The sequence below is a fragment of the Pelobates fuscus genome, chromosome 1, assembly GCF_036172605.1.
Source record: "Pelobates fuscus isolate aPelFus1 chromosome 1, aPelFus1.pri, whole genome shotgun sequence".
Taxonomy (NCBI): Eukaryota; Metazoa; Chordata; class Amphibia; order Anura; family Pelobatidae; genus Pelobates; species Pelobates fuscus.
In genome coordinates, this window is record NC_086317.1 from 67,967,637 (window position 1) to 67,983,850 (window position 16,214).

Consider the following 16,214-nt stretch of genomic DNA (forward strand, 5'->3'; position numbering starts at 1 on the left):
GCTTGGCTTTAACCAACAAAAGATGAGCATCATCAGATTTGCAGTTCATATTTACATTTTAAGGAAGCGACAAATTTATAATAATACGCTCTACATGAAAACACAGCCACACAGTGTACAGGAACAACATGTATCTCTAACACCACAGTGCTGGAGCACCTATTTAGGTTTGCACACAGCCACACAGTGTACAGGAACAACATGTATCTCTAACACCACAGTGCTGGAGCACCTATTTAGGTTTGCACACAGCCACACAGTGTACAGGAACAACATGTATCTCTAACACCACAGTGCTGGAGCACCTATTTAGGTGTACACACAGCCACACAGTGTACAGGAACAACATGTATCTCTAACACCACAGTGCTGGAGCACCTATTTAGGTGTACACACAGCCACACAGTGTACAGGAACAACATGTATCTCTAACACCACAGTGCTGGAGCACCTATTTAGGTGTACACACAGCCACACAGTGGCTTGTGGTTCTCCTGCTCTCTGTCACAGCAACAGTTGCATATGCACTGCAGCTGCTGTGTTTTTCCTTTAAGAATTAACTCAAGCTTGCTGTAGAAAAATCGGAATGGATAGAACATTTTGTTTCCACAAAGACCATACCACTTTTAGAACATTGCCATATAGTTGTTTATATAATATGTCTATTAAAAGGATACTATGGGCACCAAAAAAACTTTAGCTTCAAGGGTCACTCGAACCCTGATACAACAAAATACATTATAAACGCCATTTCAGGCATAACTATTAAGTCCCACTCTGTAAAAACCTGCAAAAAAGGTTTTAAATGTTTCTTTAATCCAGCTTCATGCTCAGCTCTCATCACGTATCTTCCGCGCCGTGTCATGATGTCACCTGGCACTCCCGAGGTCAAATGTAGAGGAGAAGGGAGGTGGATTTCTCCCATTTCTTGGACAGTGGGAAGTGGGAGGGAGCGTCCACAGAGTAAGAGAAAGGGGAAAGCTATCTTCCCCTTGCAGGCGCATTGACGACATACACAAAATATGCACAGAAATGACATTAGGCAGCCCAGCGTATGTCACATGTGCTGGGGGTACAACTAGCACCTTGAGCACTTCAAATTACTGAAGAGGTCATGGTGCTTGTAGTCACCCTTTAATGAAGCAGTTTTTGTGTATAGATCATGCCCCAGCAGTCTCACTGCTTCTCTGCCATTTAGTAGTTAAATCACTTTTGTTTCTTTCCATGCAGCCCTAGCCACACCTCCCCTGGCTGTCATTCACACAGTCAGCATGACAATTTTGTTTTATTTTCAATCAGATGTTAACTTACTTTAGAAGTTTTTATCTCCTGTTCTGCAAATTGAACTTTTATAACACACAGGAGGCTCCTGTATGGTCTAGAAGGAGCTAAGGAATTCTAAATTAAACAGAATGTGCAACAAAGGAAATTTAAACATTAGTTCTTTCTCTACAGGAAGTGTTTAGGAAGGCTGTGCAAGTCACATGCAGAGAGGTGTGACTAGGGTGGCAACAAAGTGATTTAACTCCTAGATGCCAGAGAATTAAGTAGTGAGACTGAGAGGCATGATCTATACACCAAAATTGCTTCATTAATCTAAAGTTGTTTTGGTGCCTATAGTATCCCTAAACATTTTCTTTCTTTGCATTATAGCTTATGGCTTTCGTCCAGGTGGTGGTATGTATCAGCATATATGTGTATTTATAATAAAATGTATAGGCCTTTTTAATTGGATTTTTTAATTTAAAAAACGACAGTACCGGTCATATAAATAAATAGTCTGACATCATATGTCACAGTTATCCTATTACTAAGCTTGGATTTAACAAACAAGAAAGAGCATCATGAGAGTTTCAATATTTTTTTATTTTTTATAACTTGATACATTTTTTTTATACATATATAATAATTTATAACATTTTTAAAACGTTTCCAGAAATATTAAAAGTAATGCCTTTTGTCACTTTAAATCATTTGTAAATGAAAGTATCTAAGAGAAAACAAATTGCATAAAAGTGACAGAGAGCTTCTTGCTGCTCTCCAGTTCTGCATCACAGCAACTATAGCAGACGCACTGCAGTTCCTGTGATATTCCTTTAAAAAGCAAGATTTGAGCTTGCTGGAGAAAGATAGTAATGATAGACAGCTGTCATTACGTTCTGACTCCAATATGCTGGTTATTAAACCAGTGTACCAGCAACAAGCAGCACCAATCCTGTTAGGTAGGGGAGGGACCATCCCTAGATTTCCCAAAATCATGGCACTGGCACAAGTAGAGCGCCTAAACAGCTCCTGAAGCAAGAAGACATGTAATTTACCAGTATTATAATTTATACCCCAGAGCTGTTATCTGATAAGGTGAATATATACAATTACTCATGCATAAACCAGGAGATAAACAATAGAACAGAGATCTCATATTCATCAAGTAAAAGTCACAAAAACAGTTCCAGGGACTCCGATATTTTGCCAAGCTGTTCTAAAACAGTCTGACAAATTACACTAGGATAGCATCTGGGGGCTCATGGCACCATAACCACTACACCAGGCTGTTATATTTTTTGTGATTGCAATGTTCCTTTAAATGTAACTTTTCTTACAGATTCTGAATATAACAACACTATGTACAAATGGCAATTTTGTAATAAAAGTCTAAAAATGGAGCAGTTAGCATTAACATTTCATTGGTTTCATTTTCAAACCTTTTAAACAAATATATTTTAATGTTTAACCAAAAAGTCTGACTGTTCCTCTTTGTTTTAAACAGTTGGTGGTACTGGTGCAGCAGGCGGAGGTATGTATCTTAAATATACCCATAATATTGTACATTTTAAATTATGAGACATTTCGGAACATGCCTATTTAAAGAGTTTGTTATGCAGTCTTTTAAATGAAAGACATTTCAATAATGTGAGATAAGTATGTTGTCCTTAGATACATTTTTCTTTAATTAAAGTCAGTGTTATTCCCCTTACATATGATATAATTCACCCATTTACTAACCCACTGGCAGAGTTAGATTAAAGGGACACTATAGTCACCAGAACAACTACAGCTTATTGCATTTGTTGTGGTGGGTAAAATCATTCCCTTCAGGCTTTTTGCTGTAAACACTGTTTTTTCAGAGAAAATGCAGTGTTTACATTACAGCCTAGTGATAACTTCACTGGTCACTCCTCAGATGGCTGTTAGAGATCCTTCCTGGGTCATGCTGCCTAAAATGCATTCAGACATTCAGTATCTCCTCCCTCTGCATACAGACACTGAACTTTCCTCATAGAGATTCATTTATTCAATTCATATCTATGAGGATATGCTGATTGGCCAGGGCTGTGTTTGAATTGTGCTGGCTCTGCCCCTGATCTGCCTCCTTGTCAGTCTCAGCCAATCCTATGGGGAAGCACTGTGATTGGATCAGGCTACCACTGCTGATGATGTCAGCAGACTGCTTGCTGGTTTGAAGCAGACAGGGCTTAGCCAGCAGCTTCAGGCTTGAATACAAGTGAGATTTTGCTATATTAAGGGAGGCATGAGGGACCCAGGGGGGCTAGAAGGTGGTTTTAACACTATAGGGTCAGGAATACATGTTTATGTTCCTGACCCTATAGTTTTCCTTTAACATTCCATTCAGAAGGTTGAGTTTGGTTTTATTATTTTACATTAGTACATAACATGGCTGTGTGGTTAATCACCATTATAAAATTAACTGTGATATAATTACCACTGTTAATTATTAACACTGATATTAACATTGATATAATATCCAACAATGTGAAAAGTTCATTTTCAACCCTCACGGAACCACACTGAAAACTTACAGGGAGCCTGTGAAGTCCAAACTCCCTTCATACAACTAAACTCACTAGCAGTTGTTCTAACTGATTGGAACACTGACAACCAGTAGGGTCAGTAGTTGGTTAGATTAGTGTAGGCAATAAATATAAGATTTATATAAATTTAAAGGATTCCAGAACAGTCAATTTTTTCCTTGAAAGGAGAACCTTGTTCCCTGATGATCCAACAGCTGGGAGGTATGCTCACTACTGTGATTGCAAACACCTACCTTACTGATCACTGCACTGTTTCACAAGTTCACTAGAACATGCTGCAATGATACCAGCTACAGCTATACATATAGTTATCATATCTACCGTGTTTTCAGCAACACATATCACATTGATGGACAGCTCATGAAAATGGTTGTCCTGCAGTACGTAGAATTCAGAAGAAGGTGCATAAGATGAAGTAATTAGGCAATGAAGAATCCTATGCATTTGATATACCAGGCATAGGCAGTCTTTGGCCCTCCAGATGTTTTGGACTACACCTCCCATGATGTTTTGCCAGCATTGTGGGTTTTAAAAGCATTATGGGGGATGTAGTCCACTGATATATACTATACTTTTCATGCATTTTCATAAATATGACAAAATTATTTGTGTCCCTAAAAACATGGTGGATATGGTAGCCTTGCAGACTTATGAGAGATCACTTTGGGTCAATATAGTGGGGGGACACATTCCTCTCAAGAAGTGTTCTTTGTAGGGTTCAGAGGAAATAGATCCTTACCAGTGAGGAACTGGGGGATACATCATAACGGACTAAGCTTATGAGAAAGAAGGAAGATTCTAAATGTGTTACCATAATAGATGAAGTGGGACACGTGAGGGGAGCAGTGGTTAAATAAGGATAGGATAATTATGGATGGACAGTTTGATTAACTAGAATAGGAAAATAAATCAAATCCATTATGTTGTTTTATAAATCCCGAATTATCCTCTAAAAGTATAAAATACCTACATGGTACATGGAAACATAAAAATACTGCACTCAAATCCCCCCAGTGGCAGTGCCTGTGTATAAATGGTTTGATGGGGGCTGTCAGAATTAGGATTTCTTAGCAAAAGGTTATAACCACCAATACCTTTATTTTCTGGTTCCTACATCCATGGCATCCTGTTTGATGCTCAGTAATATTCTATAAAATGTAACATATCCCATAATAATATACCCATTAATGTTCAAATACAGTTTAATATACCCAGCACACATTTAATACAGTGTCCATCAAGTAGAGACATCAAGGGTTTTGGTACTGCCCCCAGTATAGCTAAACCTGCGGCTTGTAACACATTACATGCTATTATACTAACATTCAGTCACCCAGCCCATTATTCTGCAACTGACAATGTTTTTCTATTGCAGGATTGTACCCAGGGAAACCACCCAAACCAGGTAAGCTGTGATGTAATATAATGTGCATAGTGTGTACGTATGTGTATTCTCCAATATGAACGCTCCAGTTGTAGCAGAAACGAATTATGACACTATTGAGTACGTTTTAGAATTAATTTATTGAGTCATTTAATTAAACAAGAAGGATTGTCCATAAACAAAATACATTGATATTACTATAAAAACCAATGCAGCATCTTGTCTTACTGATGTGCGTAACAGTGGAAACAGTTGCTATGTATTTCTTTTATTTAAAGCAGTAGTTCCCAAACTTTTTAAGTTAATACTTCAATATTTTTCCAAGGCGCCCCAGTTAAAACAATTTTCTAGGTTGTATATATGTACAGCACTTCGGCATATACTGGGCCCCTGTTCGGCAGAAATGCTTGCCGTTCAGGTGCAGATCCAGAACCTAATCTTGGGAGGGGTACTGGTAGATTATTTAAAGAAACAATCCAGGCACAATAACCACTACTGCACTTTGTAGTGGTTATGGTGCCAGTAGTGCCGTAGTGCCCTTCCAGGGTAAGTAGTAAAACAGTTTAAGAACAGTTTGACAACTTACCTGGGATCTGCTGAGATAGGGGCTGTGATATGGCATAGGGGCAGTAGTGTGTGAGTGGTGAAGTGTGTGTGAGGGGTGCAGTGTGCGTGTGACGGGTGCAATGTGTGAGTGTGAGGGTGCAGTGTGCGTGTGTGAGGGGTGCAGCTACTTTCAAAGTTGGAGTCTGCTAGTCTCAAGATATTTGTTGCCCTCTATACCCTGAGAATATATATGTTATATATATATATGTAAAAAAAAAACGTTATTTTTAGAATTATTTTATGTTCATTTTTGCTTTTGCGTGTATGTGTATAAATAGATAGTATGTGTATAGATAGATAGATAGACAGAGATATAGCTATACAGATATATACATATAAAAGGGTTTAAAATTCAAAGTCTTATGCTAATAGCCAAGCCAGGCTTACTCGCCACTGCAAGTCAGCTGTGAATTTCTATTTGCCAGATTACATTTTTACTCTCCATTAGCTATTGGCTAATTCCAATTTTAAACCCTGCATACAAGGCCATATATATCCAGGTGGGATGCCAGGTTGTTATGTAATAACAAAAGAATTGCACAGCTCTTTACATTATTAACCACATGAAAGCTGTATTTTCAGGTTATGGAGCTGGCGCAGGTCTCGGAGCTGGTGCAGGTTATGGAACTGGTGCAGGTCTCGGAGCTGGAGCTGGTGCAGGAGTACCTGGTGGTGGTGCAGGAACTGGAGCTGGGTATTATCCAGGAGCTGGACTGGGAACAGGCGGTCAAGGAGCTGGAGGTAAGATACTTAAGGGTAAATATTTCTGAACATTGATTTGTTAAAATTATCATTAGGAGCTCCATAATTATCCATAATTATTGTTTTAGCAAGGTCGCAAGTGTTTTATGAAAAAACAGATGCACCTATGAAGCTTTCTCTACCACCAAGCCCTTTAATAGGGTTAAGGTGGGATGTCTTGTCGACCACAATGGCAGTCTGCAGCACCCGGGATGTGGTGTCAATGTCACCAAAATGTATAAGTCTGGGCAGCTGTGTTTTTAAGGTATACTTTGCCTCCCAGGACATCCATAACAAAATACAGTCAAATATTGTCAAATTTCATCATTCTTGATACTCATTTATATGACATCCAAACATTAGAGCTGTGACAATAATTCATGTGATTGTTTGATGATCTGTTTGATGTCTAATGAAATTCTGTGTTCCTTCTTCTTAATATCAGGTCAGTACCCAGGAGCAGTAGGAAAGCCACCAAAACCAGGTAAACATGTTCAACTGTGAACAAACATGAAAAGGCTTTGTACAAATGACAAGATGTCACCCATTTAGACTAGAAGAAAGTAGATTTTACCCAGAGTATAGAAAAAGTTATTTACAGCTTTACAGTAAGACTCATATAGATGTGAAATTCTCTATCCAACAAGGTTGCTTTATCAGATTCTGCACCGATTTGTAAACAATATCATTTTTTTTTTTTTTTTTATAAAAACAGGCTTTTCTATGATATAATAGTTAACATGTGGCTAAAAGCTTGTTGATCCAGAGTCTAGAAGTTTTTCTTTCTGTTTTGTGGCAGAATTTTGAATTGTTTTAAACTGGGAGAAGGATTGGAGGATCAAATTTGAGCACACACAGCAACGTAGGATTAAACAATGTCCTGATTCCAGGCATCCTCATCTTTGGCCCCTAATCTATCAAAGAAAAGGGAGAATACAGAAAGCTAAACATAATACTAAAGAAGAGGCAGGCTGCTATTAGAAAGTAGTAGTTTAGAAGTGTAGGAAACATTACTATATCATGGGCAGTTGACTCTAAATAGATCAATTTGAATATTTGGATTTTCGACAAATCCTGTTCTGACATCTATGTTTGGTTCTTTTTCAGCAGGCTATGGAACTGGACCCGGTGGATACGGACCAGGGGCCGGTGGATACGGGCCGGGGGCCGGTGGATACGGAACAGGGGTCGGCGGATACGGAACTGGGCCTGGTGGATACGGAACTGGGACAGGTGGATATGGACCTGGTGCTGGATATGTGCCTGGTGCTGGCATAGGAACAGGAGTAAGACCAGGAGCTGGAGGTGAGATTGAAGAATAATTGCTTACCTGGGGTAGTACTTCAAGTTCCCTAAAGCAAGTAGAAATACTAGATTTAGGAAAAAAAATATTATTGTGTATTAGTATCAATCCATTATATGGCTTTCAATATACAGAGGCTTACCCATAAATGTGGTTTCATTTTCTTGGTGCTAGGGTGCTTCTTCAGATATACAAATTTATTTAGCAGATGCATGATACTTCCATTTTTTTCCCCAGGATTAACGATTTGAATTGAAAGTACAGCAGTTAATATCAATTAACAATAATGTTTGACAAAATGACTTAAAAGATGAAACAGACTAAATAATTTCTAACCTATAGCTGCACAATTACTAGAATGCCATTCAAACAAATAGTCACATTTCAGATTGTAGTATACTCTATATCTTACCACCTAATGGGCAAGCCATATTGCTGCGTTTCCTTCCTGTTGACTTGCAGATCCAAGCAGGCAATTGTTCTATTTTATTTATATCTGCTTTATCAGTGTCCACCCCCAAGTATATAGTCATTAAATCCACGTTATCTTTAAGAGTGATGTTTAAATTGAGTGTAGGCTTGTTGTATTTGTGACAAACAGGATCTAAGGGTATGGGCTAAGCCCAGTGTAGGCAACCTTCAGGACTTCGGATATTGTGGACTACATCTACCATGAAGCTTTGCCAGCATTATGCCAGTAAGAACATTATGGGAGATGTAGTCCACAACATCTGGAGTGCAAAAGGTTTCTTACCCCTTGGCTAAGCCATTTTTAATAAATACCCTGAATTAAAATACCTAGTTATATAGTCTATGAAGTAAATATGTTTATTTATGAGAACCCTATAATACTGGTAAATGGTGGTACTTTTGAACTGCCTGAACATTCTCTAATTAGCCGTTTGGAGGGATCCTTAAGTGATATATGTCAATGCATACATCTTTATAAACTTGATTAAAAAAATAAAATTACGAAAAAACAAAGAAACTAAATATATATATATATAAAGATTTTAAAATATTTGACACTTTCTTGATGCTTTACTCATTTCTTTAATCATTAAAATGTCAAAATATGTAAATCAGTAATACTTTTTAAATATTTCCTTCATTTCCAGGCGTGTACCCCGGAGCTGGAGGCAAACCACCAAAACCAGGTAAATTCAAGAGAAATGCTCCGGATTAGAAACAAAAGACTGAGTGAGGCCTAACAATGTGAACATTATAAATGCTTAATTTCGTGATCTAACTTAATTTGTAGGCTATGGAGCTGGAGCAGGGTTGGGTACTGGAGCTGGTGGTTTACAAGGAGGCGGCTTGGGAACTGGAGGTGGCTACGGTCCTGGAGGTGGATATGGACCTGGAGGGATTGGAGCTGGGGGTAAGAGTTGTGCACTAATGAGATCCATGAACAATCACATACAATGGCAAGTGTCTGAAAGAGTCTCAGGTTTGCTCATGGCTTGCAACCAATACAGTTTACAAACTTTGTATTTGGCTGTGCTGTTCTGTGAGGCAAGTTTCTGTAGGATTTAGTTGATGCATTTGTCAGCAGATGAGATAATGACACTTTCCCTTTGTCTTTTCAGCAGGCACCTACCCGGGAGCAGGCGGAAAACCCCCTAAACCAGGTATAATAGATTAGGCTGTGTGTTTCCATTCTTAAAGCACTTACTTTAAATGGAACATTGTAAGCACTACAACAACTTCATTATACTAAAGATGTCTTAGTGCCTTAATTATTTCCCAGCTTGCCCTGTCTTCGTAAACCATCTCTGTCAATAGTTTGAAGACTAAAAGTGCGGCTTTAAGTCACGTCTCCAGGCCCTCTAAATTGGAAAGCCAGGACTGTTACTTTCTGCCTCTCAAATCAAAGCATACCGTGATGTACATACTGGTTCATATCACAAGAGCTTCTAACCTTACTGCCACGAGTCCCTCATACATTCTATTCTGCATGTGTCCTGGTCCTGGTCACTCCAAGATCATGAAGATCTTTCCCTATACTGACCTGATCAAGATTATAATAAAGCAGTACTGCATAAATATTTTCTGTAGAAAAACTTGGTGTGTTCTCAAAATAATGCATATTAATAATGTGCCGGACACTGTAGGTAAGATTAAAGGAAACACGCAAAATCTACAAGGATTTAACGGAACTGGTGTCTGTAGATGGGGATTTTTGACAATGTGTAAACCCCCCTGCCCCTCTCCAAACAATGAGTATCCACAAGGAAACTTCATTGCACAATGTCTAAGGTCAATGTGTGTATATACAGTACTTTGACCACTGGAATGGGATTGCTGACTTGTAAGTGTTTTTGTATTGGCAGGTTACGGAGGAGGAGTAGGTGGTGTAGGCGGAGGAGGTGGTTTTGGGCCTGGAGCTTCATTAGGAACAGGAGTAGGAGGAGGTGAGATAAGTCTGAATTTGGAGTAAAATACACAATTTTTAGTTTTTTTATGGATCCTCTCTCTGTCTTTTTCTGTTTCCTTTACGCACTTCCCCCAGCTCACTTTATAGTATTTGGAATGAATCCTCCATGACTAACAGGCCTACTTTCATATGCTTACAATTCTCCAAATTATACAATGAAGCATGTTCTTGTTTACTGATTTAAATACCCCTCTCATTAAACTTGTTTTATTGCTGAACTGCACAATAAACTGATTGAATTATAAACATATTGAATTATACTTTACAATGGCTGCAAAATGGCTAATAAACTCCTCATGCTGTGCTCAGTAAACTTTAGTAAACCATTTATTAAATCTCAAACGTATCTGCTGGCAAAACAATTTCCAACTTTTCATTTCTTTGTTACGTGAGATATTGCAGCGTCACATCAGTCAAGGAGTTAAATCTCATTAGTAAAACGGCAGCCACAATTTCCTCTAGAAATAGTTTCTGTATTGTGTAGATTCTCTGACTTAGACAATGTGGCCTGGGGGTTCCAGCCACACTTTGCAATAAAAAAAAAAAAGGAAATGTACTTTCCTTTTATGAAGGAGCTGCATATTTTTGTTAAATGTCAGCTAGCTACTAATACAGTCACTTAGAATGCTTCCTTACACAATGCACCCCAAAAGAAGGCCTAAACCCAGCCAGCCATCTTTATTTTGAAGAGGGATGAGTGAAAAGTATTCACAGGAAGATTTTATTCTCCCTGTAGTCCATGCTCTTATAGCAGACATTTTCACACAATTTTATATTTTAGGTTTAAAATGTTGCCCTATTACCAAGAATCAGGCAATCATTTTCAGTGTATTTAAAATTGGAGATAAAAACTATAAACAGTTGCCAAATGTGTTAGTTGAGATGGACAATAAGGTCTCACTGGGTGGAAATTGAACTTTTCACACTACTGAAGTCCTGAAGCTATTTATGTTTAGTTATCTTAGTTTCAAAATTGTGCAATTTGGCATCTATAAGGCTGAAAGAAAATAATTCCATCACACATTCCCAATTACCCTGAGAAAATAACTGCTAGAAGAACTGAATACTGATAAATTATTAAATTGCATCATAACAACATTTCCACACAGTATGAAAGTAACTCAAGGTTAGATTTACTGTGGGGCAGCAAAATTCACATAGACAAATACGACTGCCTTAGCTGTGTATCCCATTATATACATTATACTTACCTTTTTAATTTTAAGTAAATCAAATTCTACATATAGAAATGCATCATGGTAAAGAAGCCTTGTCTGTATTTAACTAGAAAGTTGGTTTGTTGAAACCACACTCTTATCATATCTTAAAAGGGCACTTGGTAAATGTGTCAGCAATCACTTGCATACTGCATTGTAAACACTAGATGGAGCCTCTTATCTTTTTGTATTTTGTATTTTTTTTTATTTTAGCTGGAGCTGGTCAAGGATACCCCTTAGGAGGTAAGGATTTTGATTTAATAATATTAATATTTATGGAGTGCTGGTGCATTTTGCAGAGCTGTACAATGAGTATAAAAAACGTACAAGCAAATACGACAAAACGAGTTGGTCACACAGAAACACAAGGCGATGAAGCCCTACTTAAACGAGCTTACATTGTAAAGGAAGTAAGCTATAATTACTCAAAAGGTAAACGTATAGTACTTATGTGAAGACTGACAGCTATGTGTCAAGAAAAGGTTTTTAGATAATGTATAACATCTAGAGGAGAAGGCAGAGATGGGATAAAGGGGCAATATAAGAATCATATCTGCTGCGGCCTATTTTAACTGTTTTGTTAGTGGAAGGATGTCTATGAAAACTCATCTTAAAAATTTGCATTTTTTTTTTATTTTTTTTTCGAATGCCTTAAAACAGATTCCACCCCTCTTGCCACTGATGTTTCACTTCCTCATTAAATCGTCCAAATACTTGTACAGTGTGAGCACATATTGAATGTTCAAATCATGCAAGACTTCCTCCAACATGTGCAGGTATTGGAAGCATAACTGATTGTGTATGTGCAATCTCAAAGTACATCTCCTGCAAGTGAAGAAGACTGACATAGTCAATGTGAGCAGGCAGTATGTGTTCACAACTTATGAGAGATCAATGGAGATATTGTTCTTCTCGATTTGTAACCAGAGGGAATGAGGGAGGAGTTTAAGTTAAAAATAACCAAATAACCAAGGATTTATGAAGTAATAACTCCTAACCTCCATTTCAATAAGTTGCTGTGGATATGGAGCCTTAATGAAGCGAAGGAATTTTATATGGAAATAAATGAACTAGCTAGTTAATATCCCTTCCTTACAGGGGAGAAATGTTATAAGGTAAAAGAGCAGCATATTAAAAACAAATTGAAGGTTTCTATCCTTCTAGCCTGCAGATGTCATAGTAGGTTAAATATATTATTTGTATTAACTATATTTAACTTTACATGACATATGATGGCTAATTTTGTTCCAAACCAAGCACCATATGGATGGAACAACATTAGTGAAGGAAATGGGGAGGAATATCGGGAAAGAAATGTACTTGTTAGTTATTATGTATTTCAGTGATGACTTGGATAAAAAAAAGTATTTAAGTTATAGTGTATAATACATTTTTATGTTTTTTGTTTTAGCCCAAAAACCAGCCAAATCTTACTACAGAGGTGACTATAATTTTATTGTCCTTTTTATGATTGGTATTTATAGTAACATTCTCTTTGTACTAGATTTATCATTTGCGATTTCTTCTTATAGCATGCAAAAAGACAGAACAGGGGTTATATCTCAGGAACAATTCTGGTGCTAAAATGTCATTTTGGAAACTAGTGGAATGGTACTGTTCATAACTCCACTTTTCCGAATGTTCCACCGGAATTTCTTTATATAAATAGCTCCCAGTGTTAGCCATCGGCCCATAAATAAACAGATATTTTCCAGCATATGTGTTCCTAAAATAAATATTACTTGTATATTGTTAATTATATTCTAATGATATAGACGGAACACGTATTAAAAATAAATAACATAAAAATAAAAACATTTACTCTTCAAATCTGTTTTCTGATTATATAGATATTTTTAAACTACCTTTAATAGTACCTTCAGGTAAGCTGTCCCTAAAAGAGTGAAAAGGAGGTAAAACCCTGATAAAGTTAGACTAATTAGACAAAATAGCAGAATTTAGGTTAAAAGTCACAATGGTTTTCAAGCAAACCAAAGCTCCATCAAATGGACTACATTTAGTATTTAGAAAATGTCCACCAATAAATATAAAGCAGTCAAAATGTCATAATTCAAAATACTTATAATACCTGAGGCCCCCCTAAAGCTGTCTTGGTGTGAGGGTTTTTTAGTCTAGTCTCAAAAGTAAATGAGCTGATTCTCAGATGTCTACGGTAAATCCTCACAGTCCCCACTGATTATGTGATACACGAACCTAACATTTGTTCATGAGTGGACTCCGTACTTATATATTTTTAACTTGCTAATTAGGTTTCTTTCTAAAACATGACAATAGAATTGTAGAACTAGAATACTCTACCTGTGCTCTGTTGTTTCAAATATTAGCAGAGTTTTAGTGAATATATGTCAAGCCTTCATAATTATATCATAGTATTAGCCCTTAACTCTATTCACAATATACATTTTAATGTCTCTGTAGGTGGTGGACTCTGTGGTCAAGGAAAGTATTGTGGCCGACGGAGAAAATAACCAAACAAAGAGCTACGAGTAACCTCATCAACTATGGTGCTACTGCATGGTGTGAATGTAAAAGGATCCAATTATCCCTCCCCTCTCCTGTCAATCCGTCCATAGAGTCCTCCACCATTTTCTTTTCTCCTGTTCTTGTGATATCCATCTTTAACAAGGAGCCAGGCAGCTACATTTTATAGAAGAGCCTGCAATCTGACACTCGCAAACATTCGTGCACACATTTACAGTGTATACTTTAATACACTTTACGTAAAAATGGAATGTGTGCATGTTTGTTTGAGTGCGTATATACCTGTATAGGCCAAAGAGAGCATATAATGAGATGTGCATACTCGTATACAATACATAGATATAAATACACTCAGACATTCACAGGTATGGGCATACATGCACTGTATATATGCACTCAAGAAGTGGTTGGCATGGGACACGTGTGTCCCCCAGGCTGGTGAAGTGTTAAGGATATGGGCCACCATAGAAGACCACTTGTCTACAAACAAGGCTGGTGTAGTAAAGCCAACTTGCTAAAGAACACCTTGACAAGCAGGATGGTGATAGACAATTCTGCTTATGAAGATGATCTCTATTGCACTCGTCCCTTCATTTTAACTTGTCTTGGTTCAGTAGACTTGTAGGTTTTCCGGATCAGTTGATAACTGCATTGTAAATGCGAATGCTACTTGTAGCCTGATATTTGGGCCAGTAGAAATGGTTTGCCTTCTTCAGTCCGCCCCTGTTATATCCTGCTTTACATAAACAGTGCCGAAAGTTGCACTCCTTCATGACTTGAGATTCCCAGAAGCATGTGTAAGCTCTGGGCGTGCTTCCTTTCTAATCCTCCCCCTCTCACCATCACACTGCCATAATAAGTTGTTGTAAGTTATATTTGGAATTCAATCCATGCTGATGCCATCGGCCTGCGACTGTAAGGGAACTTTATTATTTTTATATTGTATTATAAAACGTGTGTGACTTCTCTCACTTTGAGGGGGGAGGGTAAGAGAAAAATCTGCAAAAAAATATCTTCCTTTTACATTTGCTACTTACTTTGAAAAGATGTTCTTATTCTTAACCTTTTTTTTTTGTTTTTTTTTGCTTGCCACAAAATGCAGAAAATTGGCGTTTATTTTTAGAAATGTACTCTTTTTCTGCCGGAGGAGAAGGCTTTTAACTAATTACTGCTAGAACGACTCACAATTCTTTGTAAGGCCCTTTAAGGGTAAACGAAGACGCAAAATGCTGTAGTGAGTCAAAAGAGGGGCTGATGCTTTTTTAGGGTAGGGTTTTTTTTAATGGTGATTATTCTGTTGCTGGTGATATTTTTAACATTTTATAAACCTTCTGGCATTGAAGACGTTAAAAATAAAAACTGTGAGATTTAAGAGTAGTCTCTCCCCATTTCTCTGAGGCCCTCCCATCACCCTCTTAAATCTGCATTTCATCTTTCATTCTGCTGTGTCTAGAAGCGCGAGGGGCGTGCGTGATGTGTGGATGTCTTAATTTACTGACCATCCCCCTCCTCTCAGTGTACATCCTCTCTTACCGCCTCCATTGAAAAAATGTATAAAAAACACTTTTTTTGTAAAAATAATACTGAAAAAAGTTATTAAAAGTAATTTTGCTTAAATAAAATGAATAAATAAATCTTTTTAAATGACTTTTTTGTGTTTGTGTTTTTATTTTACCATATGTACTTCCTTCTGCTATGCTCATGGTCAAAGAGTTTCCTGGTACATTCATTTTTCATCATTGCTTCAAGGAAGTAGGTGGTGGTTGGTTTCTAAGTCCAGAGATATGTATGTAGTGTAGAACTAATTCTCACTAAACACGCAGACACTCTTAAAAGGAAATCTTACTGATATGCATGTAATAAGAATGTAAAATGTAACCCTTTGTGATTTTACATTAAAAGATATATAATCCAAATCCTAATAAACATACAATATAGCACCTCTGTCCTATCTGATGCACAGACAATAAGTGTAGAACACCTCACTCCCCCCCCCCCCCCATATTATGATGGGACAGCTTTTTGCAACAGACTAAGAAAATTCTGTACCCTTTATAGACTTTCTTCAAGCCATGATAAATACACAAACTAACAGACAAACTAACAGACAAACACATAAAAACACACTCCCTAACAGACACACTCTCTGACATACACACACTCACTAACACACACACACACACACACACACACT

At 37.5% G+C, this 16,214-nt stretch overlaps 1 protein-coding gene across 4 annotated transcripts in view; it reads left to right on the forward strand.

The window, feature by feature from the left end:
* Positions 1–14,339, forward strand: part of ELN (elastin) — a 77,002-nt gene extending 62,663 nt beyond the window's left edge. For 3 of the 4 annotated variants that reach the window (XM_063449404.1, XM_063449430.1, XM_063449423.1), the window contains 13 exons: positions 1,654–1,677; positions 2,768–2,794; positions 5,206–5,235; positions 6,403–6,561; positions 7,007–7,045; positions 7,669–7,866; positions 8,983–9,021; positions 9,126–9,245; positions 9,454–9,495; positions 10,198–10,287; positions 11,738–11,761; positions 12,930–12,959; positions 13,958–14,339. In XM_063449404.1, the coding sequence (XP_063305474.1) occupies positions 1,654–1,677; positions 2,768–2,794; positions 5,206–5,235; positions 6,403–6,561; positions 7,007–7,045; positions 7,669–7,866; positions 8,983–9,021; positions 9,126–9,245; positions 9,454–9,495; positions 10,198–10,287; positions 11,738–11,761; positions 12,930–12,959; positions 13,958–14,007 (872 nt within the window). In that variant the 3' untranslated portion in view covers positions 14,008–14,339. The remainder of the gene's footprint in view (positions 1–1,653; positions 1,678–2,767; positions 2,795–5,205; positions 5,236–6,402; positions 6,562–7,006; positions 7,046–7,668; positions 7,867–8,982; positions 9,022–9,125; positions 9,246–9,453; positions 9,496–10,197; positions 10,288–11,737; positions 11,762–12,929; positions 12,960–13,957) is intronic. The other variant, XM_063449415.1, reaches the window with a different exon arrangement.
* Positions 14,340–16,214: the final 1,875 nt, after the last annotated feature.